This window comes from Theobroma cacao, chromosome 7 (assembly GCF_053813885.1).
Source record: "Theobroma cacao isolate CCN51 chromosome 7, ASM5381388v1, whole genome shotgun sequence".
Taxonomy (NCBI): Eukaryota; Viridiplantae; Streptophyta; class Magnoliopsida; order Malvales; family Malvaceae; genus Theobroma; species Theobroma cacao.
In genome coordinates, this window is record NC_142645.1 from 1,488,051 (window position 1) to 1,515,065 (window position 27,015).

At 35.5% G+C, this 27,015-nt stretch overlaps 7 protein-coding genes across 9 annotated transcripts; 3 read left to right on the forward strand and 4 right to left on the reverse strand.

Annotated features, from left to right (window-relative positions):
- Positions 1-3,829: 3,829 nt before the first annotated feature.
- Positions 3,830-7,095, forward strand: LOC18593422 (Phosphatidate cytidylyltransferase family protein). The gene is made up of 10 exons (XM_007020639.3): positions 3,830-4,022; positions 4,111-4,262; positions 4,493-4,634; positions 5,023-5,179; positions 5,559-5,606; positions 5,692-5,778; positions 6,104-6,232; positions 6,324-6,380; positions 6,479-6,562; positions 6,662-7,095. The coding sequence occupies exons 1-10, from the start codon at positions 3,838-3,840 to the stop codon at positions 6,755-6,757; spliced, it is 1,137 nt and encodes a 378-aa protein (XP_007020701.3). The 5' UTR covers positions 3,830-3,837; the 3' UTR covers positions 6,758-7,095.
- A 320-nt stretch (positions 7,096-7,415) lies between these two features.
- On the reverse strand, positions 7,416-11,137 carry LOC18593423 (trigger factor type chaperone family protein). The gene is made up of 13 exons (XM_007020640.3): positions 10,761-11,137; positions 10,560-10,643; positions 10,150-10,275; positions 9,945-10,033; positions 9,552-9,735; positions 9,267-9,357; positions 9,017-9,171; positions 8,846-8,938; positions 8,664-8,756; positions 8,441-8,521; positions 8,123-8,272; positions 7,914-8,009; positions 7,416-7,692 (listed from the first exon to the last, which is right to left on the reverse strand). The coding sequence occupies exons 1-13, from the start codon at positions 11,082-11,084 to the stop codon at positions 7,615-7,617; spliced, it is 1,644 nt and encodes a 547-aa protein (XP_007020702.3). The 5' UTR covers positions 11,085-11,137; the 3' UTR covers positions 7,416-7,614.
- Positions 11,138-11,734: 597 nt separating this feature from the next.
- On the forward strand, positions 11,735-13,892 carry LOC18593424 (uncharacterized). Its single transcript, XM_007020641.3, has 3 exons — positions 11,735-12,286; positions 12,559-12,717; positions 13,454-13,892. Exons 1-3 carry the CDS (start codon positions 11,963-11,965, stop codon positions 13,580-13,582), a joined length of 612 nt encoding a protein of 203 aa, XP_007020703.3. The 5' UTR covers positions 11,735-11,962; the 3' UTR covers positions 13,583-13,892.
- Positions 13,893-14,269: 377 nt separating this feature from the next.
- AR192 (Co-chaperone GrpE family protein) lies at positions 14,270-16,839 on the reverse strand. Of its 2 annotated transcripts, XM_007020643.3 has the most exons (6): positions 16,568-16,836; positions 15,857-16,064; positions 15,576-15,769; positions 15,321-15,488; positions 14,858-14,986; positions 14,270-14,613 (listed from the first exon to the last, which is right to left on the reverse strand). In XM_007020643.3, exons 1-6 carry the CDS (start codon positions 16,703-16,705, stop codon positions 14,500-14,502), a joined length of 951 nt encoding a protein of 316 aa, XP_007020705.3. In that variant the 5' UTR covers positions 16,706-16,836; the 3' UTR covers positions 14,270-14,499. The 2 variants fall into 2 exon arrangements, with proteins under 2 accessions (XP_007020705.3, XP_007020704.3); XM_007020642.3 differs by having other exon boundaries at positions 15,576-16,064; positions 16,568-16,839.
- A 1,092-nt stretch (positions 16,840-17,931) lies between these two features.
- Positions 17,932-20,530, reverse strand: LOC18593426 (mitochondrial pyruvate carrier 4-like). Its single transcript, XM_088808196.1, has 6 exons — positions 20,491-20,530; positions 20,210-20,287; positions 19,068-19,166; positions 18,921-18,973; positions 18,083-18,156; positions 17,932-17,980 (listed from the first exon to the last, which is right to left on the reverse strand). Exons 1-6 carry the CDS (start codon positions 20,528-20,530, stop codon positions 17,932-17,934), a joined length of 393 nt encoding a protein of 130 aa, XP_088664322.1.
- A 1,358-nt stretch (positions 20,531-21,888) lies between these two features.
- On the forward strand, positions 21,889-23,761 carry LOC18593427 (GDSL-like Lipase/Acylhydrolase superfamily protein). 2 transcript variants are annotated; one of them, XM_088808609.1, is made up of 3 exons: positions 21,889-22,423; positions 22,680-23,161; positions 23,517-23,722. In XM_088808609.1, exons 1-3 carry the CDS (start codon positions 22,058-22,060, stop codon positions 23,572-23,574), a joined length of 906 nt encoding a protein of 301 aa, XP_088664735.1. In that variant the 5' UTR covers positions 21,889-22,057; the 3' UTR covers positions 23,575-23,722. The 2 variants fall into 2 exon arrangements, with proteins under 2 accessions (XP_088664735.1, XP_007020707.1); XM_007020645.3 differs by having other exon boundaries at positions 21,895-22,423; positions 22,680-23,169; positions 23,524-23,761.
- A 326-nt stretch (positions 23,762-24,087) lies between these two features.
- Positions 24,088-25,796, reverse strand: LOC18593428 (SWIB/MDM2 domain superfamily protein). The gene is made up of 3 exons (XM_007020646.3): positions 25,639-25,796; positions 25,186-25,386; positions 24,088-24,439 (listed from the first exon to the last, which is right to left on the reverse strand). The coding sequence occupies exons 2-3, from the start codon at positions 25,357-25,359 to the stop codon at positions 24,311-24,313; spliced, it is 303 nt and encodes a 100-aa protein (XP_007020708.1). The 5' UTR covers positions 25,360-25,386; positions 25,639-25,796; the 3' UTR covers positions 24,088-24,310.
- Between the last annotated feature and the right edge of the window lie 1,219 nt (positions 25,797-27,015).

The window sequence follows — 27,015 nt, forward strand, 5'->3', positions numbered from 1 at the left end:
CATGAGATTCAATTTTCAACATCACTTGATCTTGACCACTAGGTCAAGAAAGGTATAGATTCCAAAAATCAATGTTTTTCATATTGATTTTATGAGTAATAATAGCATTAAAAATTACAATGAAAAATAACTACGCATCTCCAAATTTATTATAACAAATTTGATTTAGGATTGTACATTTCTCAAATATGTTATTAAAAATATTTTGGGTAACACTTTTTGTATATTTTTTACAATTTTTTTTGTAAATTTGATTGCATTATACAAATTTAAATAGTTTCAATAGTTGCACCATACAAGATTTGGTTATATAAAAAGATATATTGTCTAAAAAATGTAAATTCATGAATTATTTAAGTTTGGACTTTCTAATAATTGATATATTACCTCTAAATCTCTTCAAAGAGACCTCTTGATTGGACCTTTTAATTCATAGCTATCTTTAGACTATTCACAAGTTAAATCAACACAATAAATTATTTTATTAAAATATTTTTAGGAAGTAATAAATAAATAAATAAATATATATATATATATATATATATATATATGTTTTAGGTAAGATAATGGCATCATAGTTCACAATCAAATGCACTAAGTGAAAATGAAAAAAGGTAGATCTACTCTTATCCTTATGGGTGACAAAAGCCCAAAATGAAACTTCTATTACAATTTTTTTTTTTGGACCAAATGGGCAATTAGCAAAATGTAATCTAATTAAAAATAGCATAAGGTTTGGATAATTAAATAAATGTATTTGTCATATGAAATGTGTTGGCTATGTTTCCTTTATGCATGTGAATTAAGAATGGGTATCTCTTTTTTGGGTCATTATTTCATTGTGTATAAAGGTAATAAATAATAAAATTATTAATTTATTATTATTCTAGTACCCTTTTAAAAAGTTGAAATACCTCAAAAACACTTTTTGGTGGCCAAAGAATATGCATGGAGAAATGTAATAGAGACAAAAAAAAAAAAAAAGGAAAATGGAAGTGGGACATCAAGTCACTAGTTATAGTCTCAATGAAATTAAAAAATTGGGCCACTTTAGAGGTTAAAAATAGGAAAAAAAGATTAATTATTCATTGGGTTTGGGTTGGATTGAACAAAATCCTTATAATTAATTTAATTTAAAGGCAAAATAAAGGTTGGACTAGGTATTTGGATATTTTTCCCTAATGATTGACTCAACCATGGTGGGCGATGGCTGTCAGACCAATGAGAAGAAGACAAGTAGGGCTTGCTTCATGTGGCCTAGACAGAAATTAGTTATAGGGGCTTTTTTGTTTTTTTGGGTGTATTGAACAAGCCAAGGCAGCCCCCCCATCACATGATTTTTGTCCTTATTTTACCTTTATTCAAATTACAAAAATCTCAAATTAAAATATAAAAGAAGAAGGGAACACAAGAAAATTATTTTTGAAAAAGTGAAAATTAATCTAATAAATCGAGGCCACGTTGTTCACAGCACTTAAGGATAAGTTAAGGTATTCTAGTCGATTTTAAACTCTCAAACGTTTTTTTGAGAATACGATATAGTTAATATCTAATTTTTATGGATTATGTTCTCATATTATAATAAAAAAGTCATGGAATACCAACCTTTGACCTTAATTCACCGTGGTGATACACGGCGGTATGTAATTAATTCTATAAATTTTTGATACAAAGGATCTAAGATTTAAAATTTTCACTAACATCAAAAATAAAATTGAAGTCAAAGTATGATAAATTTATGCATATTTATACATATAAATGTATATAAATAGCATATTGCTTTATTTTTTTTTTGAATTATTTAAAAAATTAAATAAAATTTTATTTTTTTATTTCGTTTAATCAGACTCTTTTACTTTTATTTTGAGTCAAATAAATTTTTATAACCAATAGTTGATTAATTGTTATTAATCAAACTATTATTTGTCATTTTAAAGTCTATGTAACGCTGGTGTGCATTAATGTGGAAGATGAAAATACTATATGATCATGTTATCGTGTCACATCGATATATGACATCATCATTCATTGTGATATATTAACATTACGTAAAAAGATAAATGGTATTTTGATACTCAAATAGGCTTTTATAACTAATAATTGATTAACAATCATTAACTAAAATATTATTTATCAGTTTTATACACATATGATGCTAACGTAGATTAATGTAAAAAGTGAAAATTTCATATGATTATGTCACATCAATAGTTACGTTAATATTAATTATAATATGTTAACATGTTATATCAGTATTACGTAACATAGAAAGATAAATGATATTTTGATTAATAACAATTAATCAATTATTTATCATAAGTAATTTTTTAATTTAAAATAAAAATAAATGGATTGATTGGACGTTGTAATAAAAAACAATTACGTTTTAAAATTGTATAAAAATAAAATGGGCTGAGAAATTTAGCCCATTTTTCAATAATGTTGGGCCAGGAACCTAAGCAGTCGTGGTATCCCAAGAAAGGGACCAGAGCGAGAATAAAAGCAGAAACCGATTTCAACTAACTCTCTGAATCCAATCCACGTGGCAGTTTATGGCAGTTCCAAGTTGTTTGGTCCCTGGAAGATGACGAGTTCTTCATGTTTCTTCACTTTTCTTTCTGTTTGTTTCCTGCGAATCGGTGGCGCCCTGGGAACAAAGAACTCAAAAACATAAGGACTCTTTTCATTGTCTTCCATTTTTATGACATTTTGATCCTTCAACATATCTGGGTTTGCAATCAAAGGACGTGGAAAACTTTCAGATTCACAGTGTAAGGTCCCCTGTTTTCTCTTTCCTCCTTGTTCCTTGTAGTAAATAACGGATTTGCATTGCTATGGTTTTCCACTGTTAACGATTCATTCCGCTTCCCCCCTGTTATCCATTTTTGTTGTTTGTTTGTGTTGAAGAATGTCTGGTTTAGTACTACAGGTTTGAGTTTCTTTGGATGCATGAAAATATAGATAAGAGAAAGAATCTTGGGTTGAATTTGCCTTTCATTTTCAAGGAGGTAAAAGATCAATGTGATTGGAAGAAATCTAATCAGATAATAATAAAATAAAAGAAGGGTTCTCTGCTCAGGTGATCAATGTGTCTATGGTGGTTTCTTTCATATCCATTGCTGGACATTTTCTTTGTATTTGTATATATAGTTTTCTTTTTGGAGAAGACACCCAGCCTTTCTTTTTTCCTTAGTCATTGTGTTTTATTGGTGCAGGGGGTGTTTTATGTTGTCTGAAAGTTTATTAGAGTAGCAATATATTTAATAAGAGCAATGCAGAAGGATCATGGTACCAATGCACCCGCTACACCTACTTCTGGTCGAGTTCGGCATAGGAGACGTTCTAATGAGGTTTGTATATTGTTACATAAATGCATATATGCCTCTTCTTATGTTCTCTCTCTGTGTCTGCCTGTGTTGCTTGGGTCAGTTCATGCATATTTCTAGGTGCTTGCCATGTGCATTGCGTATGGATCGATGAACCGGATCATTCTCTATAAATTCAAGCATTCTAGAGTGGTTGATTCTTAAATACTTAGCATTGAAAGGAACTTAAGGTTTATTCATCTTGTTGTGACATAGCCTTTATATTAGTTAATCCTTCTGGAAAGATCAATCTCTTTCACCTAATTGTGGACTATATAGTGATACTTCTATCATGTTTGGATGCGCATGATGTGCCTTTTGTTCTGTTTACGTGCTTAAGATCCTGTTCTTTTATTTTCTCCGCAAGGGGTGAAAAGTGTGTGACCATGTTTTTTGGTGTCAGTTTCCTGTCGAGATGGGCAGAGCAAATGGAAATCATTTACTTGCCTATGATCAGAACAAATATAGATCAATGTGGGTTCGTGCATGTTCATCTCTGTGGATGCTTGCGGGCTTCCTGTTGATCCTCTATCTAGGTCATCTTTATATTTGGGCCATGGTTGTTATTATCCAAATATTCATGGCAAGGGAGCTCTTCAATCTACTCAGAAAAGCACATGAAGATAAACGCCTGCCTGGGTTCAGGATCTTGAACTGGTAAGATAAAATCCCAATGCCCGTTTTGATGTTGTGGTGGGACCTAAGAGACTGATGCTCAGGTGGCATTAATTATATGTTCTTGCAGGCACTTTTACTTCACGGCTATGCTGTTTGTATATGGTCGCATTCTCAGTCACCGGCTTGTGAATACCGTAACTTCAGATAAAATTTTCTATAGGCTTGTGAGTAGGCTCATCAAGTATCAGATGGTTATTTGTTATTTCTTATACATAGCAGGTTTGTATCTATTTTCCTTTTGAAATTAAGCAAGATACACACACATTCTCTGTACATATAAGTCCTTGAGCATTTTTCCATCTTGATTGTCTTGCTTGCACTTCACAATGATTATGGTGTCAATTAACTTCTCTGCATTAAGTTACTTTTATCTGCATTCCCTTGTTATCTGCCTGTTCTGCAGTTAGCTTGTTGAGCTATGAATCTTATTCCATTTGTTTTGGATTTAGGATTCATGTGGTTCATTCTTACATTAAAGAAGAAGATGTACAAGTATCAATTTGGGCAGTTTGCATGGACACATATGATCCTCATTGTTGTCTTCACTCAGTCTGCGTTTACTGTAGTCAACATTTTCGAAGGCATCTTCTGGTAACATGCAATCTGAAGTAGTTCTTAGTAGTTTGTTTACTTTTTGTTTAAGTGATGAATGATACCTTTCGTTCCTTTCATACCGGAACTACCATATCCTGCCTTGTTAATCTACATTTGAAAGATCTGCAACAGAAAGATAACACTGTGAATCATTATGAAATATGTATCATCTGAATGACTTCCTAACAGCAAATTCTTATTGCACCAGAATTCTAGGTTTGTTCTGAAATCTGTTGTTTTATCTATTTTCTATCGGCTTGCTTTTGCTTATCCGGTTCACTCAAAGGAAGAAGATATATAAAAGCTTCAGTACATTGTACATATTTTCATCTTTTACTCTGTTATGTTATGTTACTGAAATCTAACAAGTCATGGATTTATAAAGGTTCCTTCTCCCAGCATCTCTAATTGCTGTCAATGATGTTGCTGCTTATTTCTTTGGTTTCTTTTTCGGGAAAACTCCTTTAATCAAGCTATCTCCTAAGAAAACATGGGAGGGTTTCATCGGAGCATCGGTTGCAACTACGATCTCTGCATTTGTGGTAAGAACTTTTTACATTGCGATTGATTCAGTCTTCCAACTTTCTTGTTTTCTATAGAACTAAAAAAAAGTAAAGAATCCTCATTCATGGTTTTGTGCCATTGATGGTAGTTTGATTCTGCAAGATGATTGATTTCTGATGCTCAAAGCGCATTATGCTGCAAATAACATGTTTGAACCTAATCATAGTGCTTTGATCATCTGAGGGAAGCTGGTGTACCTAATCATAAAAAGAAATCAAAACTTGTCATGTACTGAAAGCAAAGCTTTGAAAATGTTGGAAAGTCCATAGATCAATGGCAGATGGGTCTAATCTTGGAAGATATATTGGTAGATTGGGAATGCATATCAACATAATTTCTTCACTATCTTTTATGCAGCTTGCAAATGTCTTTGGTCATTTTCAGTGGCTGACATGTCCAAGGAAGGTAACTCATTGTGGAATTCATTCATCCTTAAACAAAAAAGGGCCATGCTATTCTGATAAAGCTCATATGACTGAAATGCATGCAGGATTTATCAACTGGTTGGCTTCACTGTGACCCTGGTCCACTTTTTATGCCAGAGTATCATCCCTTGCCAGGATGGATTTCTCAATGGGTGAGTGAGGGATGGAGAAACATTATCATGAATGGACAAATTAGATGAGCAACCCAAGTAAAAAAGCCCTTCACTCATATTTCGTTAGTGTTGATTTGGCAACAAACTTGCTACCATCTGCATGTAAAAGAACAAAGTGGACTAACTATCTCCAACCTTTGCTGATAGCCCACGATAGTCACTGCCATGGATGGTGTTATGTTCTAGTTGAAGTCTGCTAATTCAATATTTTTTAGTTCTTGACATTCATTTAAATTATTTGTGTATGCATCTGTCTAACAGAATATGATCAGCTCAGTAACTTTCTTTTAGTGATATGTTGCAGTTGCCTTGGAAAGAGATAGCAATTTTGCCAGTTCAGTGGCATGCTCTGTGCCTGGGCTTATTTGCATCAATTATTGCACCATTTGGAGGCTTTTTCGCAAGTGGTTTCAAGAGAGCTTTCAAGATTAAGGTGCATTCTTTTTGTTTGTTATTGTGACATTCACGAACTTTCACATACCCCTTGCAACCTCCTTGACCAACCCTTTTCTCGGATGACATAGGATTTTGGTGATAGTATACCTGGACATGGTGGATTTACAGACAGAATGGACTGCCAGGCAAGCTGCTAGTATTTTCTTCTTTCTGTGTAGTTTTAACAGCTCAATGTAAGAAATCTTTTGTGTGTTTTTCAACTGTTGTTTACATGTGTTTCCAGATGGTAATGGCTGTTTTCGCCTACATCTATCATCAGTCATTTGTTGTTCCCCAAGATTATACAGTTGAGATGATTATGGACGAGGTAATCACTTGTTCTCATACATATATGGAAATTTATAGCTGTGTGGAATTGATTCCATTCTTGTTATTGTCTTCTTTATGTTGTTTCCTTGCGCTCCAGATATTAAGCAGCCTTACTTTGGAGGAGCAGCAAAATCTATATAAGAAGTTGGGACAGATATTGCAGGACAGAGTGCTTGGACTATCTCAAAGTTAAGTCACACACAGTTTCCTGAACCCTATGCTAAGTGATCCAAACTTGGAAGAGCGATTCCACTAGAAGTTTCTTGGAATGAAGGTGAGAATAGTGTACACTTCTTTTTCTGAGGATTGGACTTGAATACAGTCTTTTGACGTCTCTTGTACTTTGTATGATCCCTACCATCTTGCATCATGGTGTGGGTTTAGTTTCCGTATACAAAGCTTTACACAGTAAACTTAGTTTCATGGCACTAAAGATCAGAATGATTGATTCATGTTTCTGATGCAAAACCACTATGAGAAAAGTGGGATGAAGAGCTTCTTGTTATTCAGTGTTGGTATCTTGGAACTTATTATTCGGCTTGCCTTCAACATGTTGGCAGATGGTTTAACATCAGTCAATTTTTTCTGGTTTATGTTTATCAGATATGGTTATCATGTTCTTGGTTTAACCTTGGCGTTTCCATTGATCCTATTTGCTGTGTGTTTTAACTTAAAATGGTTATCAGATATGGTTGTCGTGTGCTCACATCATATGTTATGTAGACAGAAAATATTAATTTATGTCGACAGAAAATATCAATTGACTTCGAACCTAATGAATTTTTTAAGCCATAATTTGCCAAACTCAAGGTTTCATAAAATGTTTTTTCTGAAACAAGGTTGCCCACAAATTGAACTGGTTAATCTCGTAAAGAACCTTTCATAATCTCTCCACTAAAAAAGTCTAGATTCTATTGTACATACAAAGAAATCAATTTATACAACAATAAATAAGAAACAAAGAAGACAAAATCCTGCAATCGGATAGTAGCCATGAATACAAACCGAGTCCAACTCCTTCCCTCCCCCAAGGGCTGAGTATTCTTTCTCTTATCTAGTTACATACTGAATATCTGCATGTTCTTTAAGCCATTCAAGCACTTTTGCTCCCTCTAGTACGTCTTGTACCTATAAAATTTCAGAAAGAACATCAAGGTTATTGCTCCGAGTGACCTGGAAATGAACAGGTGATTTTGATTTTGTACACTAGGGTCATGGTCTGCAACTTTCACAAATAAGAACAATGAAGCATGTTTTGGCCAATAACTAGATTCAAAATACACCCAGAACCGGTGGCAGTGTTCCAGACACTATAAAGATGGTGATAGCCACCATATTAGAATACTGACCTGTTCTCTCACACGATCCTCATCGTATTTTTGCTTGTGACGTTTGAATTCAGCAATTGAATTCTGAACCTCTTTCACAAGCTCCTCTGACGAAAACTGCCGAGTAAACCAGTTTTAAGAACATAAAATTGCATAGAATAGAATTTCCAAGGCAGTCGTATGAATTGTGTCAGAAAGTTTGAAGGGAAGGTAAGAAGCATATACACTACCTGCAAATTTTCACGCTTAAATATATCTCCTACTGCTAGATTCTGCTTTATCAAGTTTATTATGTTCTCTCGCTGGTTCTCTAGATATTCATTCACCGCCTTTGGACTTGACAGAGAAGCCAACTGCTGTTCATTTAGCTTTACATTTGCCTGCAATGGTGAAACAATAAATTGAATTTGGTGTAGCCACGCATACGTACAAACACATGCAAAAACCCACATGAGCAGGCTCAACACATGCGCGTTTGCACGCACTCACACACAAACAGATGCTTAATTTGTATGGATACTTGGTCATCAGAAACGGGTACTCCTTACCTGAATTTCTAGAAGTTTGGCTCCATAAAGCTGCCTACCTTGTTCCTCAAATAAGGATTGGGGAATATCAATTTCCACCATCTGATTGAACATCATAATGTTGAGTTAGTGTTTAGAAACAGCGAGAGAGAGAGAGAGAGAGAGAGAGAGAGAGAGAGAGAGAGAGAGAGAGACCTGATCGACAAAATGAAATGAAACTAATCTAGATATTGGTATTAATAACCTTGCAAAGCTGGTCTAGAATTGCATTATCTGTTGCTTGTTCTCTGGCAGCTTGCTCCACCTCACGGCACTTTTCCAATAAAGACTCCTTGACCTGCACATTCATGCAGCAGAAACTATTTGTGTGAATGTAAATGTTGGAATTAGAATCACAAAAAAGGTAAGTTCATGTGTTGCGGTAACCTGTTTCAAGTCAGTGCATCCAGGCAGAAGCTTATCAGCAATTGAGTCGTTTAACTCAGGTAAATCTCTGTAGAATAGTTCTTTGCAATCAACCTACAAGAAAATTAAAAAAGAGAATAAAAAGAGAGTTTCATTATTCAGGAACTCACAGTAAAAGAAAAAGAAACTCACAGTAAATTGAGCATGAACACCGCGAAGATTTTCTTGTTGCCATGATTCAGGAAATACAAGTGGAAAGGACTTTGTTTCACCTCGTTTAATACCAATTATGGAATCAAGGAAACCAGGAAGTACTTTATCACCATCTTCTGTATCGAAATGATAACCTGCAAGAAGAAAGAAAGAGCTTCCAGCTAATAATTTGATCTCAATCTTTGTTGAGCTTCCAGTTTGACTTCAGCATTAGTTCATAGTGGCAAACCTTTGCTTTCTGCAGATGGAATCTTTTGTACATTAGACTCATCTTGATCAATAGTCGTTGCTGATATATCAAGGACCACAAGATCACCAATCTGAGAACATTTCAACCTTTTGCAAGTCATAAAACTCCTATAATGATTGGAAAAGACTCAAAAAAACCATCTCAGTATAACCTAAAGTAAGCTGGTGTTGAAGATTAAAGAGAGTACATTGATTACAAGGGAAGTTTAATTGAAAAGGCGAAATCTGTTAAGAAAGGAAGGAGAGTTTCTTAAACATGAATAACCTGTAGTCCTCTGTCAGTTACAATTCTCAATGAACCTAAGGACTTGTGGCGGCGCTTTATTTCCCGCTCACAGGCTCTTTCGGCTTCTATGTCATTGTCTATTTCAACAAAAATCTTCAGATTTTTGTACCCATTCTCAGTTTTCCATTTGACTTCCGGTGCCACATCTACAATGACATCATAACTGGAAAAAAGTTTTAAATCAATAACCATTCATATCCTTGCTAGTAGGGACTTATGCAACTTTATTTTATCAGTCTTTCCTCATCAAATGCCTCTCCCTCAAGTACACCATTACAGAAGACTCTGATATGAATTGTTGCAGGTGTTACTGTACAATAAAACCAACAATGGAGCACGCAAATGAGATTTAAGGATGTACTATTGATTAACCTCAGAGAACTAAGAGAAGAATAGCTTTTCTCCATATCAGAAAATTTGGTTATAATGCGAACTGAATCTCTCAAAGCTCTTCCAGTTACCTATAGAATAAGAGGAACCAAATATCAGCAAGGTGGTTATTAACATGAAATGGCCGAAAACGAACATAATATCTTGGGAACATTAACCAGATAGGAGCAAACATTAGGAAACATACCGAAGACATAGCATGAGGGAGGGTCCTTTTCAAAATAGATTCTACTGTGGCCTTCTGAACATTTTCTTCCCCAACATAATTTAGAAGAATACTCTCTGGGATCTTTCCTGGGCGAAATCCAGGTATCTAGTCACACAAAACATTTGAAGTATGAATCAGAACTTCTGTTCCACCAAGTCAAATATGTTATAAAAGAAATGAGTTTCAGCATTCAAATGAAGTTAACAAAGCAAATAGCTAGCACCAGAGCATCTCTAGCCACCAAAAAGTCATTGTCCTAAGTTGGAAATTTATCATCACTATAAAACTGTGAAGCATGAAATCTGAAAGCAACATAAAGAAAGTCTCAACAAAGAAGACTTTATCATGAACCAATGACCCTACAAAACTACAACACTGCCAAGAATTACCTTTACTTGCTTGCTGAACTCCTTTATGACCCTTCTGTAACAATGCTCACCTACTGCAGCTGGAACTTCTACACTCAACCTTACCTACATAAAATTCAACAAGATAAAGAAAACAAGCATTAATATCTCAGTTCAAATAAAAAAGAAATGGCATTAAGCAAAAACTTAAACGACCAATAAACAAAACCACCAAAATCTTACTCTTGAATTAGGCTCTTGAGTCTCGGTGACCTTTATATCAGCAGGAAGCTTCTCCGTTTCGACTCCGACAGCCGCTGAAGAAGCTTCTGAAGCCTTAGTAAGAGGTGAGTCTCGAGGAGACGAGACTGGCGGTTGAAGAAACTGAATTTGGCGGGAAAAAGAAGAGAGCAGTTTGAGAGGACGATTCAAGGGTCCTTTTTGGATTTTGTTGCTGAATTGGAGAATTGGGTTTTTGTGATAAAGAGAAATGGTGCTTTTGGGAACGAAAAGATTGGTTTTTGGGTTTAAATTGAGGAGTTTTGGGGAGTTAACACAGAGCTCCATGGTTGGCTGGCTCTGTTGGAAAGCTTGAAGCTTTAGCTGTTGAAGATAGAGACTCCAACTTTCTAGCGTGATATTTTCAATGCAGTAAAACGGTGCGTTTCATTCTTCTTAAATATAAATTAAAATTTTGATTTTGATATTTTTTGTAAAATTTGAATGTTTATTTTAATATAAATATATAATTTTTTAATATGAAAATTTTTTAAATATAAATTTATAATATAAAATTGTAAGAGCATTAATTAGTGAAAAATATATTTTATTTTAAGACATTTTAAAAAAATTAATAAAAATAGAGACAAAGAGAGTAATATTTTATTAAAAAAATTTATTTGATTTGATTTTTTGTTATCTAATTTAATTATATTTAACATTAAGAATTATACTATTATTATTATATTCTATCATTTATTTTATTGCAATAATTAGAGGAATTTTTTCTCTAATTAAAAAAATATATGTTTATGACAATAAATGTTTAACTTTTTTATTTGATTTAATTTTTATTTATTTTTATTATATTTAACAATTATATTATTATTATATTAGTATATTTTATTACATAATTAGAGGAAAATATTTTTAATTAATTTGCTTAACACCGCGCGCTTTGACTTCCATTACCGCCTTAATTCCACAAGTGTACGGAAAAACAAGAAAAACGACCGAACCAAAACCGACGCCGTTCTGTTTCCACAAGTTCAGTTCGTTCAATTCCGGTTCCTGTCCTATCTCCAGTCCTGTCCTGTCTGCCTTTCTTTAAATTACAGAACCGAACCGAACACTTCGAACCGTACCCAAACCTTCACTTTCCTACAGCTGTTTCAAGTTTCAACTCTCCCTTGCAGCTAGTAACCTGAGAAGTTAAGAGTAATCGCATGGACGGAGTGGGCTCCACGAGGCTGGGTCGGGCTTCGGCTCGGTACGGTTCGACGGCGGTGTTCAATGGTCCGGTGAGGAAGTGGAAGAAGAAGTGGGTCCACGTGTCGCCTTCATCTGCTGTGAAACACTCTCAATCCAACGGGAACAACAGCAACGGCAACAGTTCTTCCTCCGCCGGCGCCGGCGCCGGCGCCACTAGTATCGTGCTCTGCCGGTGGACTCCTCTCTCTTCAACTGATTTCGGGTCATCCGTCGCCGCGTCCGCCGTCGACGGTGAGGACGAGGAGCAGCCTCCCAAGCGCAAGTTTCGCTATACCCCAGTAAGTGTATAAATATACACGTATGTTTGTTATGCGTATAAAGTAGTTGACGTACATGTACATGTATAAAGGTAGTGTCACTCGTTTCTTTTGGGTGGTTTTATCTAGGGTTTTTGCTCAAAAAGAATGGGCTTTTTCCCTTTTAATTATTGCATTAATTCTTATATTTTGCTTGAATAATTGGACTTTATGATTCTACGAAGTAGTGTTATGGCTGCTTATGTTAAGAGAATAGTGATGATGAAAATGGCTGTGGATTGCCATTTTTGCAGGTTGCTGTGTTAGAGGAAGAGCGTAAAAGGGCGGCTGCGAAACAGGTTGAAGATGAAGCTAAGACAGATGAGAATGAGACCAACCAGTCCCCGGATTGGCTATCATCCAAGACCAATCACGAGCTGAACATGAATAAAGATTTGAAGAAGGGATCTCAGGTAAACAATGTTAATCCTGTTTTAATTATCTTAATTTAATGTGGAAATTTGAAAATCTAAGTGCAATAGGACCTCTTGAAAGGGAAATACAAATAAAAAAGGATAGTTGAAAATGGTCAGTCTTGGTTTTCGAAAAACATTGTTAAACTGTTAGAAACTCAAGTGTTTCATGCCTTCAACCTCCACCGGTTGGTATGGTTTAAGCATAGGTTGGGTTGGGTTTTTGGATGATGTTTACTTGTTTATAAGCTTGCTCCACAAACTTGTGTGTGAGGAGGTAGTTGTGTTTTATTTCGGGTCGGTGAGGTTGAAATTCTGAATGCAAAGCCTGAAATGGTTAAGATGTAGCAGGATACAAGCCTTTTCAAGTAGTAATGCTTTTTATTCATTGCAACCAGACCATTATCGTAGCATCATTCAGTTTATGTGGTTGTAATACTAAGTTCTAATGTTGGTCCATCCTATATAGACCTGACTCACAGCCTTATAGTGCCATTAATATGAGCCTGCTTTGGTCCTATATTGTATTAATGTATTAAAAGTGTTGGGACAGAACAGGTTTACTAGGGTAAAGCATAAACTATTGGTACAAGGATCAAGTTGATATCCCTAGTGTTAATCTCTTTAACTTGCATTGTTTTCAAAAAATATGGATGACATCTTCCTCAAAGTTGAAAATGAAAACATTTGATTTCCTCGCAAGACTGAATAAAGCAGAGATCTTTCTGTTTTGTAGGATTCAAGCATGGGCAATTTGGACTTGGGTTTGTGTTTGAAAGGCCATGATGACAGGCGTGTTTCCGTTGGTGAGAAGGAAGGTCAGGAGAAGGCAGCAAGCTCTGCTGGATTTTGGACAATGGGTTGACATGTAATTAGTTCAAAGGCAAACAAGATTTCACAGATTTGGTCACTCCATAGCAATGCATCTTATGTATTATATACCTATATATGCTTGGTCATGGAATTAGTTCATGATGTATAGTTTGACCGCTAAGCCTTGGTGGTAGTCTGCACCTTATCAAAAGCTTGAGCTTATACTGCCTATATTTCCTTGTTCCTTTGTCATTAGCAGGTATTATACATAGAACCCTTAGATTGATATATCTCCTTTCATAGTGTAGATTATGCTTTAAGAAGGCAAGGTGATCAATGAGAACTACTTTGTTTGCTCTGTTTGCATGGTAGCATTATATCATACCCTTGGGATGAACAGGATTATCATAACTGGTTTCCATGGACAAGGCCAGATCAACATTTACAGATCTTGGATGAAAAGTTAGGGGAAATGATTTGCTTACTCTTCTAAGTACATGAGTTACCATCCATCCTCAAATAGCATTAAGCGAACACCTCCAAAACCATTGGGTAGGGTTTACCTGATGATCTCATCATTGAAATTTGGGCAATTGCAGGGCCAGCTATATAGATAGATTGGTTAGCCAGATTTCATGTATAAGAACTCAGGACTGACCATCAACATAGCAACACTACACATACTATGTCACAACTAAAACCATAAATAACTTAGCCCGCATGTGAGAGAGAGATAAAATGCTGCCACAACTCAACATGATGCATTCCAATTTCTGTATACTCATCCAAAGACCGTACCAAAAGCCATCTAGAAGGCATTTTTTTATGAAAACTAGTGAAACAAGAAATAGGTGGAACAAAAAGGGTTTTCAAAAACTACTCTTCACATGAAACCTCACATGTATATAATTTTTATCACAGGCAAAAGTTTTGAAGATTTGCCACAGCAAATCTACCTAGCCTATGTCATCAAGCCTCGGAGCCTTTGTCACTTGTGTTATTCTCAGCTGCATCGTTGCCCAGTTCCTGAGTAACGCCGACCTCAGCTGGTCTAATAACTCGATCATAGAGCATGTATCCTGCCTGTATAAAGAAGAGAAACAAACAATTTCTTAGGAACTTACTAAACTAAGAACACTTGAGCTGTCTGAGCAGCAATTCGTTACCGAGACTCTTTGTACTTCAATAAAGACGAGGAAAATTGAACTGGTAATTGAACTTAATTCATGTGCTTGGTTACCAATATTACGTCAACAAAACTTGAATAAACTTTCAGACAATCAAAAAATGGAACAGTTTCAATAAAAAATGGATTACAAAATAATACCTTCAAAACATGAGCAACTGTGCCAGGAGGCTTAGAATTATCTGGTACTTGGAATACTGCATTGTGCCTGTGTGGATCAAATGGTTCATTTGTAGGATCAAATTTTTCCACTCCAAACTTTCTAAATACCTGAAGTAAAAACAATTACAACTGGTTAGTAGCAAATTTGATATGTTATAGAACAAATGTAGAGGCCAAATGTTGCCAGAGTGACAGAAGAGACTACTAACTTCCAAAATTAACTAAGCACATGACTTTTTAAAACATTTTTCCGGATGAAGTGCAATAATTGAAGTGAGTTAGTTTCGCCAATTTTACCCCTTTCTCAAAGAACCAATGGTGGAAATCAAACCTACAGCATCAATTATATGAACTCTAACAACTCAGTTTCATGAGAACTCCCAATACCATAGGAAGCTGTGAAACTAACAACAGGCTTCTGGTAAAGTAATGAAAAATTTACCTCTCCAAGCTGTTTCTCAGTCATTTCAACTCCTTCTAGGAGTGTCTTTAGGAGTGGTACAGCTCCAACAGTCTCTTTGGATTCGTCAATCTTAGAGAAACTGCCTTTAACATGCGTAGAAGCCCTTCCTAAATTGTCTGCCACATCTAGAAGGCCCTTCGCAAAATTCTGCAGCACATTGACAAGTAATTAGTATCACTTTCCAAGATTCCAAATACAACAAAAATCAAGTTGTCATTGTGTCATCAACAATACCTGTATGGCAAATTTTTTTGAGTTCTCTGCTTCACGTCTTGTTCTGGCCATAACATTCTCCATTTCCGCAAGAGTGCGAACAACTTTGTCCTGCATTTGTTCAATCTCCTTTTGCTTTGCCTTCAAGAGTTCTTCTTTCTCCTCCACAATTTTTACCATATCAGCCATTGACAAGTCACCATCACTCTCAGAATCTGAATCAGAAAATGCAGTTCGTTTAGTGGCTCTTCTCCTTCTTTTATTAGATTGAGGCATTGTATTTTGGGATTCTGAGTTAAAACCTGATTCTTTTGCTTGATCAGCAACTTCAGCCTCTCCAGGATTCATATCCCCACTTGGTTTTGCAGGCTCTTGACCATTATTTTCTACAGCACTCCCATGTTCCTTATCTGAGGGCTCAGGGGAGGCAGACGAAGAGATCCCGAATCGTTGGAATGCAGAAAAATTGAGGCTTGAATGATGCAACAGAGACACATCACTTGTAACCAACTGCACAGAGAAAGCTAATGCAACTTAAAATATTGCACCCAACCTCAAAGAAAATGCACTAAAATGAAACTTTTTATCAAAATGCAGGGAATTGGTTATGCTTTGAAGGAACCAAAACACAGGTTTAAGATCCTATATCATCACTCAATAACTGAAATAAAAGAGATCTTAAAACCCAACAAGACCCTCATCAAAATGAACATGGAAAAATGAGGTTTCAGCTTCTAAATCTTTAATGTAACATCTAAAGACTATAAAAGGAACCTACTTCCAACAAAATCTAAGCCCTTTCCCTTTCAAACAAAGCCCCAAGGATTTCAGCATGATAAAACCAAAAATATACAATAAAAATTGAAATAAAGAGAGCCCCAGATGGCAGAAGTCATCAAATTGAGCTAATTTAAGCAAAGCCCTTAAACCCTAGCAAAACCCTACTCATAATCGACCACAAAAAAATCAAGGATTTATTTATTTATTTACTTATTCATTGCAATTTTCAGTACCTTATTCGGAGATTCATAAACAAGAGAATGAAACTGATTGGAAAGGCTTGGCTTTTGAAGCTTCTTCGGAGCAGAGACAAGCAAGGAGCGTGCCCCCACGCTCCTCGAGACGCGTGACAAAGCCCTGGACATCAACATCTCTAGGAAGAAGAAAGGTTTAGGGTTTTAGAGGGACGAAATTGGAAATAAAAAAAGTTAATGGGGGGGATTTCTTGAGAGAGAGAAATGGGAAACCGGGGGAGAAAATTTAGAGGGAAAGGACCTGCTTGGAGAGAAAGGAAGTTGATTTCATTTCATTTGTTGACTAAACTATCCTCTTTTAGTATCGTATAAAACGACTTCGTTTTGAAAGGTGGAACGGTAAATTCGGACATTCCTTGAGGGTGTTTTTGTCTTGTTGATTGACGTTCTGGCTTTGATTTTTAAGAAGCGTCTAGAAGGTTTCTCGTCCGCCGGCATTTAAATCTGTGGTCGGGGTACGTGCTAGGCCAAAACGACAGCGTTTAGTAAATGGGCTTCGACACTTTTCATGAACTATTGGGTTGGATTTTGAAATCCGAACTTAACTTATTATAAAAATTTCAATTCAAAAAATAAGTTCGATTGGACGAGATTAAAAATTATTTTTATATTTTTTAATCTTCATACGTGTCTCTAATTCCCACTATGTTTTCAAAATACACTTATTTCTTTCAAGATATGTATTATAAGTGGATCCCACTTAGATTGATATCGTAGTTATATAAAAAATTTAAAAAATTTTGTAATGAATTGAATTCGTAACTTATCGGATGCAAAGTTGATTTGAAATATCATTTCAATAAGAAAAACTCATGATTTTAAATTTAAATTCTATTTATATCTTTTTTTCTTAATTAATTAAGTTGAGATTGAGCAAATGCAAATATAATGAATCTCAATTCGACCTAATTTGATTCATAAACACTTTTATGTAGTGAAAGATATATTTTTACTTAATTTAAATGTTCGATTTAGGATATAATATTTATCAAATTTTTCATTACATCTTAATTTTACACATCCGATCATTTGACTTGATGGTAGCTGCATGTATCTTCATACCCGAAATGCCGATTTCGGGTTTTTTCTCCAAAATTAAAAAAAAAAAAGAAAAAAAAAGTAACTGTCTTGCTTGTTCTACAAGTTAATGTGAATAATATACACAAATTGCAGCATGTATGCTTAGACTAAACTACAAAAATGGTGATTAGCAGAAACAAATGATTCTCTGTTTTGCAAAGAGGAATGTCTAATATGTATCAAATGATTCAAAGATATACAAAATGATAAAGCTATATCTGCCAAAATCATGGTGATTGCCTGCAATTTTTGGTTACTGTCAATCATTCTTTGGCCATTGCTGCTACCTCTCCCTCAGAAAAGTAATCCTTCCTGTACAAAATCAACAGGTGGTGATAACCATGGAGAACCCAAATTTTTTTCTTTACTTTTCGTGCACGAAGAAGGTGAAAGATTCTAGGATATGGAGATTACTTATTCTTGCGTGAGAGTTGATACGAGCCAGTTCCAGACAATGCAATATTGACAGAGAAAAGGTTCCAGTTCTTCTGCAAATTTGCAGGCATTTGCCAAGGTTAAACAGGGCTAGAAGCAAACCTTACTGAGATGATAAATCAGGTCTAGCATTGAATTATAGTAAATGAAATGCTTCATATGTTTTTATCTTGAATATGGTCAATGATGATCTGTTTTTCCATTTGCATCACTGATCTTCTACTTTGCCTCGGGGTCCATAGCTTCACATAGTGTATGAAACCAAAGGCTATATATCATCCTGTTAGTGAATTTAAGCTAACATGGTATGAGAGCAACGAGTCAAGCCGGCATTGATCTGTTTGTTGCAGGTATTAGCTCTAGAATTTCTTCAGTTGTCTGAGTAGCAGATACCATCAAACCAACTATTAACTGATTTAATGAGCCATTTTGCAGTTTTTCAATGTCTGAACTAGTTCATACTTACACATGCATGGCTTAATCTTAAATGCACTAACACATCCAACGAACATATGCTAGCAGGAAAAACAGAATGGCTATCATAGTCTCTAGCTACATGTCTATTAACTGCAGTGCAAATACCCTGAGATCCTTTCTGATATGGATTTGTGGAACACGAGATGAAGTTGACAGTACATGGTAAGTTTAATCTCTCACGTCAACATGTCAACTTAGTTTAGTGAATCTTGCAAATCAAATTGTCAACATCAAGAACATGGGAAAGAGGGGGTAGGTTGAGGGGGTGGAATCTGCTGTTCATTTGAAAATCAAGTTTCTTCTTGTAAAGAGGAAGGTATTTGCAGCTGGTATGACATACCGGGTTAATCACTGTGCTATACCGTGACCAAACTAGTCCGGTGCAGGTAGCAGCTGTAGTATAACGATCAAAAGGTAAAGATTATGCCTTGTAACAGATAAACTGACAGTTCTAAAGTTGATAAGTAAAACCTGGTTAGGGGCACACCTATTTGCTGGGGATAAGAGATCTTCTCTGGTGGCTTTGCGAAGTCAGCAACATTGGCTATGCTGACACGCCATTTAAAAGTTGGGGCCCAAAAATGAACTGCGATGGGTGTTATATGCTCTTTAAATTGAATGATAACAGGATATTGAATCTGAGAAAATGGTGCTGAATTTTAAGGTATAAATCATCGAAACATCTTAAACAAGACAGATACCAGAAAGCATCCAGGACTTGCAACAATGCAGTATTACATGACACTGATTTTGTATGCCAACTGCTAACCTGATTAATGCTACTGGTTTCAGTTAGGCTTGGAACTGCAACAAAATGCCGGTAGCGAGACTTATAGCCAACTAAATCAGATGGATGAAGTTAGTCAAATTTGTTTCAGGCTAATGTATGTTTGCCTTATAACTTTTGTGTTCACCAAAAGCAATCAAGATTGCCAGGAATTTTAAGGTATCGATCATCCTAACACCTAACCAAGACAGGAACAGAAAGCATCCAAGGCTTGCAACAATGCAGTATTACATGACACTGGTTTTGTATGCCAACTGCTAACCTGATTAATCCTGCTGGCCTCAGTTAGACATGGAACTGCAACAAAAAGCTGGTAGCTAAAAGAACAGTAACTAACAAGGCTTATAGCCAACTAAATCAGATGCAGATAGCTAGACGAATTCGTTTCAGGCTGATGCATGTTAGTATTGTAACTTTCTGTGTTCACCAACAGCAATCAAGATTGTCTGGAAGGTCGATAAAGAATTGGTAATAATAAAAAAGACAGTGAAGTTGATGAATTGCATTCAATCCACAATGATGATAATCATTTTCAATACCTTAATGCATAGGTAACAAAATTAGCTGATAAATAACAGTATATTTCACAATCTGATGCAATGATCTTAAATCAAATTCAATACCCCCATATTCCAATTTTCATTCACCTGCTAGAGGAATAAAAATAGGCAAAACCCTTTGAAGCAAGCCACCCTAAGATAGCTAAAAAAGAACGGTCATGTACAAATGGTTGAAGACTCAAATCTGATTGAAAATTCACAGGCTTAGACAAACACAAGAAGAATGGATAAAAGAAGTCTGATCCAATCAAAAGGAAAACAGAAATGGGAAACAGAACAAACTGGTTTTGGGACCAGCAGGGTGGTTCCAGAATGCTTGGAGCTTTTGATGATGCAATAGAGATTCTGCCTTGATGAGCTCTTTGTGACAGAAACAAGAAGATACACAAGTTCAGAACAGAATAACAGAATCCTCGGACTGGTACCTGGGACCCAGGAAACTGACACCAATGTGTGCCAAAGCTTGGACCATGTAATTCATTCTAGGGTCTAGACCATCATGGAATAAGGTGACAATTGATTTCATGCATAATCAATCTTTTCCCATGCTGTCGATGACAAACCCATTGGGGGCAGAAAATCTGAACTGGAACCCATATCCATTCCATTGCTAGGACCATTGGTCCACTGGGCTAGCCCAGAGACATGGTTCAGGAATCCAATTTAAGGTGGTCCTAGACTCCTCTATAGTGACAACCTTCTTGTGAGCAATGTTTGAATTTAAGTTCCAAATTGCTTTAATGCCATGGCCACCGCCATGATCGGCATTTAAAGAATTTGAGGGTCCATTTATGAGATTGCAATATTTTTCTTTGTCTATGGCTATCAATGCAGTTGAAGGTACGGCCATTACCATTTATTACATTTGAACAAACTTTTAAATATTGATTTAAAATTAAATAAATTTTTAATCTTAATGAAAATTTAATTATCATTAAATAAATATTAATTGTTTTTTTTTCATTTATGTGACATGTGATTTAATAAACTAACGTGATAAAAGAAATTTAATGTAATTTGGTCATGTCAACTGTCACACGATCATATAAATTTGGTAGGTCATAAATCACTTAGGTAAAAAAAGTCCATTGATATTGAATTTAACAATGATTAAATTTCTGTTAAGGGTAAGGACTTGCAGGATCGAAAAAAACAATAAAAATCAGAACTGAAAGGTATGTACACATTGAACTGGTGAGTCACATTTGACTCGTGACACAAGATTTAGCTCCATGCTAAGAAAGTTAGCATGGAAACCAATGCTAGGCTACACACAAAGAAGAAGAAAAAAGGAAGTTTGGATGGTTTCTTCCAGGCGTTACAACTGCATGGATTCTCTCCCTAAAAAGGCAAAAAGCAATTTGGCTCCTTCAAAGTTTTTCATCACCACCATCCACATCACAATGGCTTCAAACAGTGGGCTCAACTGCTGGATTTGGATGGTCCTGGTGAAAGTTTCTTGCCTTGTTTTTCCTTAACTTTTACTTTAACCAATGGGTTATTGCAAGGGGAAATGGGTTTGGTTTTATCAAACCTGCTTCATTCAATTGACATAGCAAAAGATTGTTACAGAAGAAATTTCAAGAAAATTTAGCAGGAACCCATAGCTTTACCTGCATTGGGTTTCCTGTGTTTTAATGGCAAAAATTCTGTCTTCTAACCAGAAAGCCAAAAAATTAAATGTGCAAAAGGAATTTGCAAGCTTTCAATGCATGGCCATTTTAAACCAAGCAATTGCTTCTAGACATCATAAAGAACAAACAGATGATTTCCCTTTTTATCAATTGCCAACTGCCAAGGATAGGTCATTGCTTCTTCAAGAAATATTTTATTTTCTCCCATCATTATTATGGATATAAATAACATGACAAAATGGGGCTTGATCCTAGCCAATGACAGACCATGGCCAGAACATTGTTGAGTGCCATGACCATTGGCTTAAATACAATTCTCATCTCACCAACTTGGAGAGCAATTAAGTCTCAACAAACTCCATCTGTCTCATTGCCTACTAACCTTTTTTTTCTCTCATTCCTTAATCCATCAGGAATCATTCACACCAGCTTTACCAACCACCTCAATGCTATTTATAAAACAAAACCAGAAAACTTGGAATGAAAAAACTTAAATATGGCATGTAAGGTTGTCAGATTGTTCCTCTTGATCAATCTCCTGCTGCAAATACCAGAAACAAGTGCAATAGTCCCTGCGATCATAGTGTTTGGGGATTCCACAGTGGATCCAGGGAACAACAACCAGATATCTACAGTCCTGAAGAGCAACTTCGCGCCATATGGCCGGGATTTCCTTGGTGGCAAGCCAACAGGACGTTTTTCCAATGGTAGGATTGCGACAGACTTCATTTCTGAAGCCTTTGGGATCAAGCCAGACATACCTGCCTATCTGGATCCCAATTATGACATAAAAGATTTCGCTACGGGGGTTTCCTTTGCTTCAGCTGGAACTGGTTATGACAATGCTACTTCCGATGTGCTAGTAAGTCTAGCTATGGCTTGGTGATAGTTACCGTCTTCAGGCAGTGAGTTTGTACATTAACTTGCATCAGGTTTCCCATGAATTTTGTTGAATTCCCAAGTTGATTTGTTGCTATTGTTTTGCCTTTTACATGAAAAGATAAAAGATTTAAGTTTCTACAAGTTCTTTGCTTTTACATTCTCTAAGTCCTAGTTCTAACCACCTCGACTAAGTTATCAGTTACTAGCTCTTTTCTCCATTTTCCTTGAACTTGCAGTCTGTCATACCTTTCTGGAAGGAAATGGAGTACTACAAAGAATTTCAGAGCAAGCTAAGAGGCTATCTAGGCGATGACATAGCTAATCATCATTTGAGAGAATCACTGCACCTGATAAGCATAGGAACTAATGACTTCCTAGAGAACTACTACATTTTTCCAACCAGATCTTCGAAGTATTCTGTTGATGAGTATCAGAATTTTCTGATACAAATCGCCAGCAATTTCATCAGAGAGCTTTACAACCTGGGAGCTCGGAAGATAGCAATCGGTGGTCTTCCTCCGATGGGATGTTTACCCTTGGAAAGAACAACGAATATCTTCTTTGGAAGTGAATGTATCGAGGAGTTTAACAATGTTGCTGTAGATTTCAATAAAAAGTTGCAGGGTAGAGTCATGGGGCTGAAACAGGAGCTCAGTGGTGTCCAACTCGTGCAGACGAACGCCTATGATAAGCTCTTAGAAATGATTCAGAATCCAAGTCAATTTGGTAAGTTTCTTAGCCACAGATAACAATTCTTGAACTTTCTGCACAAAATGGGCCATGGAACACATGGAAGGAAAGTATGAAAATAGCGAGCATGCTTACATATAATATGAAACCAGACAGCAACTAGGAATTTTCAGGTTCCCTTTCGAACATTTTGGTCAAAGCAGGCATACAAAAGGACTATGTGCAAGTATGCAATTATACTGAAGCACTAATGGACAGTCATAACACCATTCAAACAAGCCTTCTCAAGCCTACTGTATGTGCGTGTGTGTTTAAACCTGCATGCGTGTTTTAACATATTTTCTCTTACAAGGTAATTTTTCTGATGAAATTTTGTACAAATTTTTACAGGATTTGAAAATGCAGAAACAGCATGCTGTGGGACCGGATTGTTCGAGATGAGTTACCTGTGTGATAAAATGAACCCGTTTACATGTTCAGATGCCAATAACTATATATTCTGGGACTCCTTCCACCCAACAGAGAAAACAAATGCTATTTTAGCTGATCATGTGGTCAAAAACGCCCTAGCCGAGTTTCGATAATTACTGAAAGGAGAAGCAAGAAGCACTGCTTCATTGTTGTCGAAGACATTGTATTATTTCAGTTATTATTATTGCCATTTCAAGTGCATTCCATGTAGAAAAATATATAAAGAAAAAGAAGTAAAACAGACAAAAGCATATTAAACAAGTTATTTATCATTAAGAACCAGTTTAAGCTTTATACCAAAGTAAGATTATCTTAAACCTCAATAGAAACTGATTGAAATATCTTGAAAGACATTCTGTTGTGATCTAAAAGGTTCAACAGGATAGAAATTATTGCAGCCAGAAGAGCAAAACTATGATTCAAAAATTGCTTCCACGAGATTTTGTTTATCAAAATGGAAACCAGATACAGAAAGAAACAACATTAACAATAAAATTGTTGTACATTGCAAACTAAGATCCTTTACAGAAAAGGTTTCGCAGAGGGAGGAAAAGCCTAAATTTGAATAACAAGTTTACTCCAAACCATCACATATGCTGATATACAAAAATTCATCAATTAAATTAACACAACATAAAGCCGCTAGAGATCTTCGGGATACAAGTGAGGTAGACACTCTGCGGAGCCTAATCTCGAATCCTGTGGCTCACTTTGGCTCTTTGGGGAAATGGAGTTTGATAAGTGCAGGTAGCTCAGCCAGCTCAACTCGAGGCTTGCCCAATAAGATACTCCTCAACTTTTCATCGCAATTGACAATATTCTTGTTGTTTGGATCCTAATCAAGAAAAACTGGCATCCTGAGAGATCTTCAAGTAAATGTGCACCAAGACTACACACTTCAAAATCAATCTATGAATATAGAAATGTGAGCAAAGAAAACAATCCAAATGACTTTTTCCAAAATCAGAGGTAACGTGAGATATTACATACTTTTGGAGCTCAGTGCCAAATTGCCAGCCTCAATAAACATAAATAAGAAAGTCTTAATAAAAAATAAATTCATTCAATAATCTTTAGAGCAAGTCATGGTCATAACAGCAGTGGCCACAATATCCCTCTTTATTAGCATCAAACTTTCTTCTTATCAAACAAATGATCTAAGACATGAAAAACATTCCCTAGTGGCATAATGGATACAAAATGTAGATAATACAAAAGAGGAGAGATCATTGTCTTCATGAACATACATCTCCTCAAATGCCAGTAAAACATAATCATTCATCAGAAAAATGAGATCCAAAAGCCACATGTTCACATCAAAAACACCATATGAATGATAAATATGCATAAGACCAACTCTAATATCATAATTACAAATTTGAAGACCCAACCATGAATCAGTAAACCATGAAACTTTTCCAATAATCTACATGCCACATTAAGAAGTGCAAATAATTTTTTTTAAAAAGTGTTGGGTTAAGTAAAGCATCTCAGTAATTCATTTACAAACATTTGATTAAGAAAGTAAGAATCTTTTGCTGAATAGCAAGGTGCAAAATGAAGCCAGAGAGATAAGAATACCTGAAGATTGTTCTGTTTAATATAAGACCAAACACGCATGAAGCAACCCAAACGTGAAATCTGAGACTGACCCACAAATTCTCTAACTGTGGAAGGAAGATTTACAAGGTCAATCAAATTAGCAAGCTTCTTGGGGTTATCTGTAATTGCCTTCTTCAGTCTCTGGGGCAGCATTTTTTCAACTTTCTTCTCTGTTTTCCTCTGTATAAATCCAAAAACCATAAAATCAAATAACTAACAGAAAAAGAACTCAACTTTCAACACCCAATATCACTTAGTAAAGATTTATATCATCAATTACTAAGAACAATAGCAGAAACACAAAGTTCTGGGAAATTTTCTCAAACAGTTGGCACGTTCTTGATTTTCCATCTAAATTTTTTTTTCTTATTTCATTGGTAGTTTTCAATTACTGAAAAATAACAGAGTTGAATTACAAGGGAGCTCGTTTACCTGGAAAGAGATGGGGATGGCGGGAAAGTTCAGGGCCAAAATGGTAAATAGAAGCAACTCCGGGTACCGAACTTTTACCAGTCGAGGGAGGAAGAGAGTGGGAAGAGAAAATTTGACTGAACCGGAGTTGTAAAGGGACTGCTCCTTTCAAAACGGCAAGGGAATAGGAGTGAAACGACGATGGAAATAGAAAATTGCTTAATATTTGTAATCCTAATTTGTCTTCCATTTTTTTAAATTTAGAAAAAAAAAGTACTAATTAAAAGAAAGAAACAAGAGAAATGTGAAAATAATTTTTTTATTCCAATGACGATCGACAATAAAAACTAATTAAAAGTCATGTAAATAATAGATCAATTGATTTATTTGGTCAATTTTGAATTTTAAAAATATTTTTGAACCGAACCGATAAAAAAATTAAATTAACATTTTATATATTTTTTAATATATATAATATAAAATAATATATATTATTTTTAAATTTATAAAAGATATATATTTTTAGTATTAATTTTTGTTTCATATTTTAGAATTATTAATGAAGTTTATAAATTTTAATATTGTAATTTGTACAAAAATATAAAATTTTGATTTTTTTAATTTAAAATCGAACTATTTCGATATTTGGTCAATTTAATTTTTTTATATTTAGTAGGTTTTAATTAATTTTTTAAAAATATTTTATTTATTTGATTTTTAAATATGACGTATCAAACTTACATTACCGACCAATCACCTACTCCTAATTATCAATGAGATTAATGGTCATTCTAAAGTAATACACTAACAATTGGTTTGAAGTAATATTCCAAACAGTTTGGCTGAGATCATGTAGGGTACAGGTGACAATAACTATGATTCCGACATTGATTCCTAGGAACCAATGTCATAAAATATTACATATCCGAACAGTTGAGGAAATTCCATTACTGGTTTCATTGAAACTTCATGCTCTGAAAATTGATTAATGAAAGAAAATTCATCTACTTATAAAGAGGATCATTAGGGTCATTGGCTGCAATCTAAACCAATCAAAGAGGATCATCAGGGTCATTGGCTGCAATCTAAGCCAATCAAAACCTCTTTCTCTACATGGGGTCTAGGCTTTCCTGTCTGAGAAGTAAACATGGCAGCATGCAAGAGAGCCGAAGCATCATCAACAGGTCGGGCAAAGGGAAGAAATCTCTGCCAGAGAGTGATGTTATTACCCCGACAGGGATTGCAGAAGAAGAAACCCAAGCTAGGTATGCAAGGAAGGCTTTGTTTTGCCTCAAGAATCTGATAGAGAGGTCTGCTTGTAAGCTGAAGAGAAACTTTCTAGCAAACCCTAGCAGCAGCAGCAGTAAGAAGAAGAAGTCTGATCTGAAAAGGGCATGC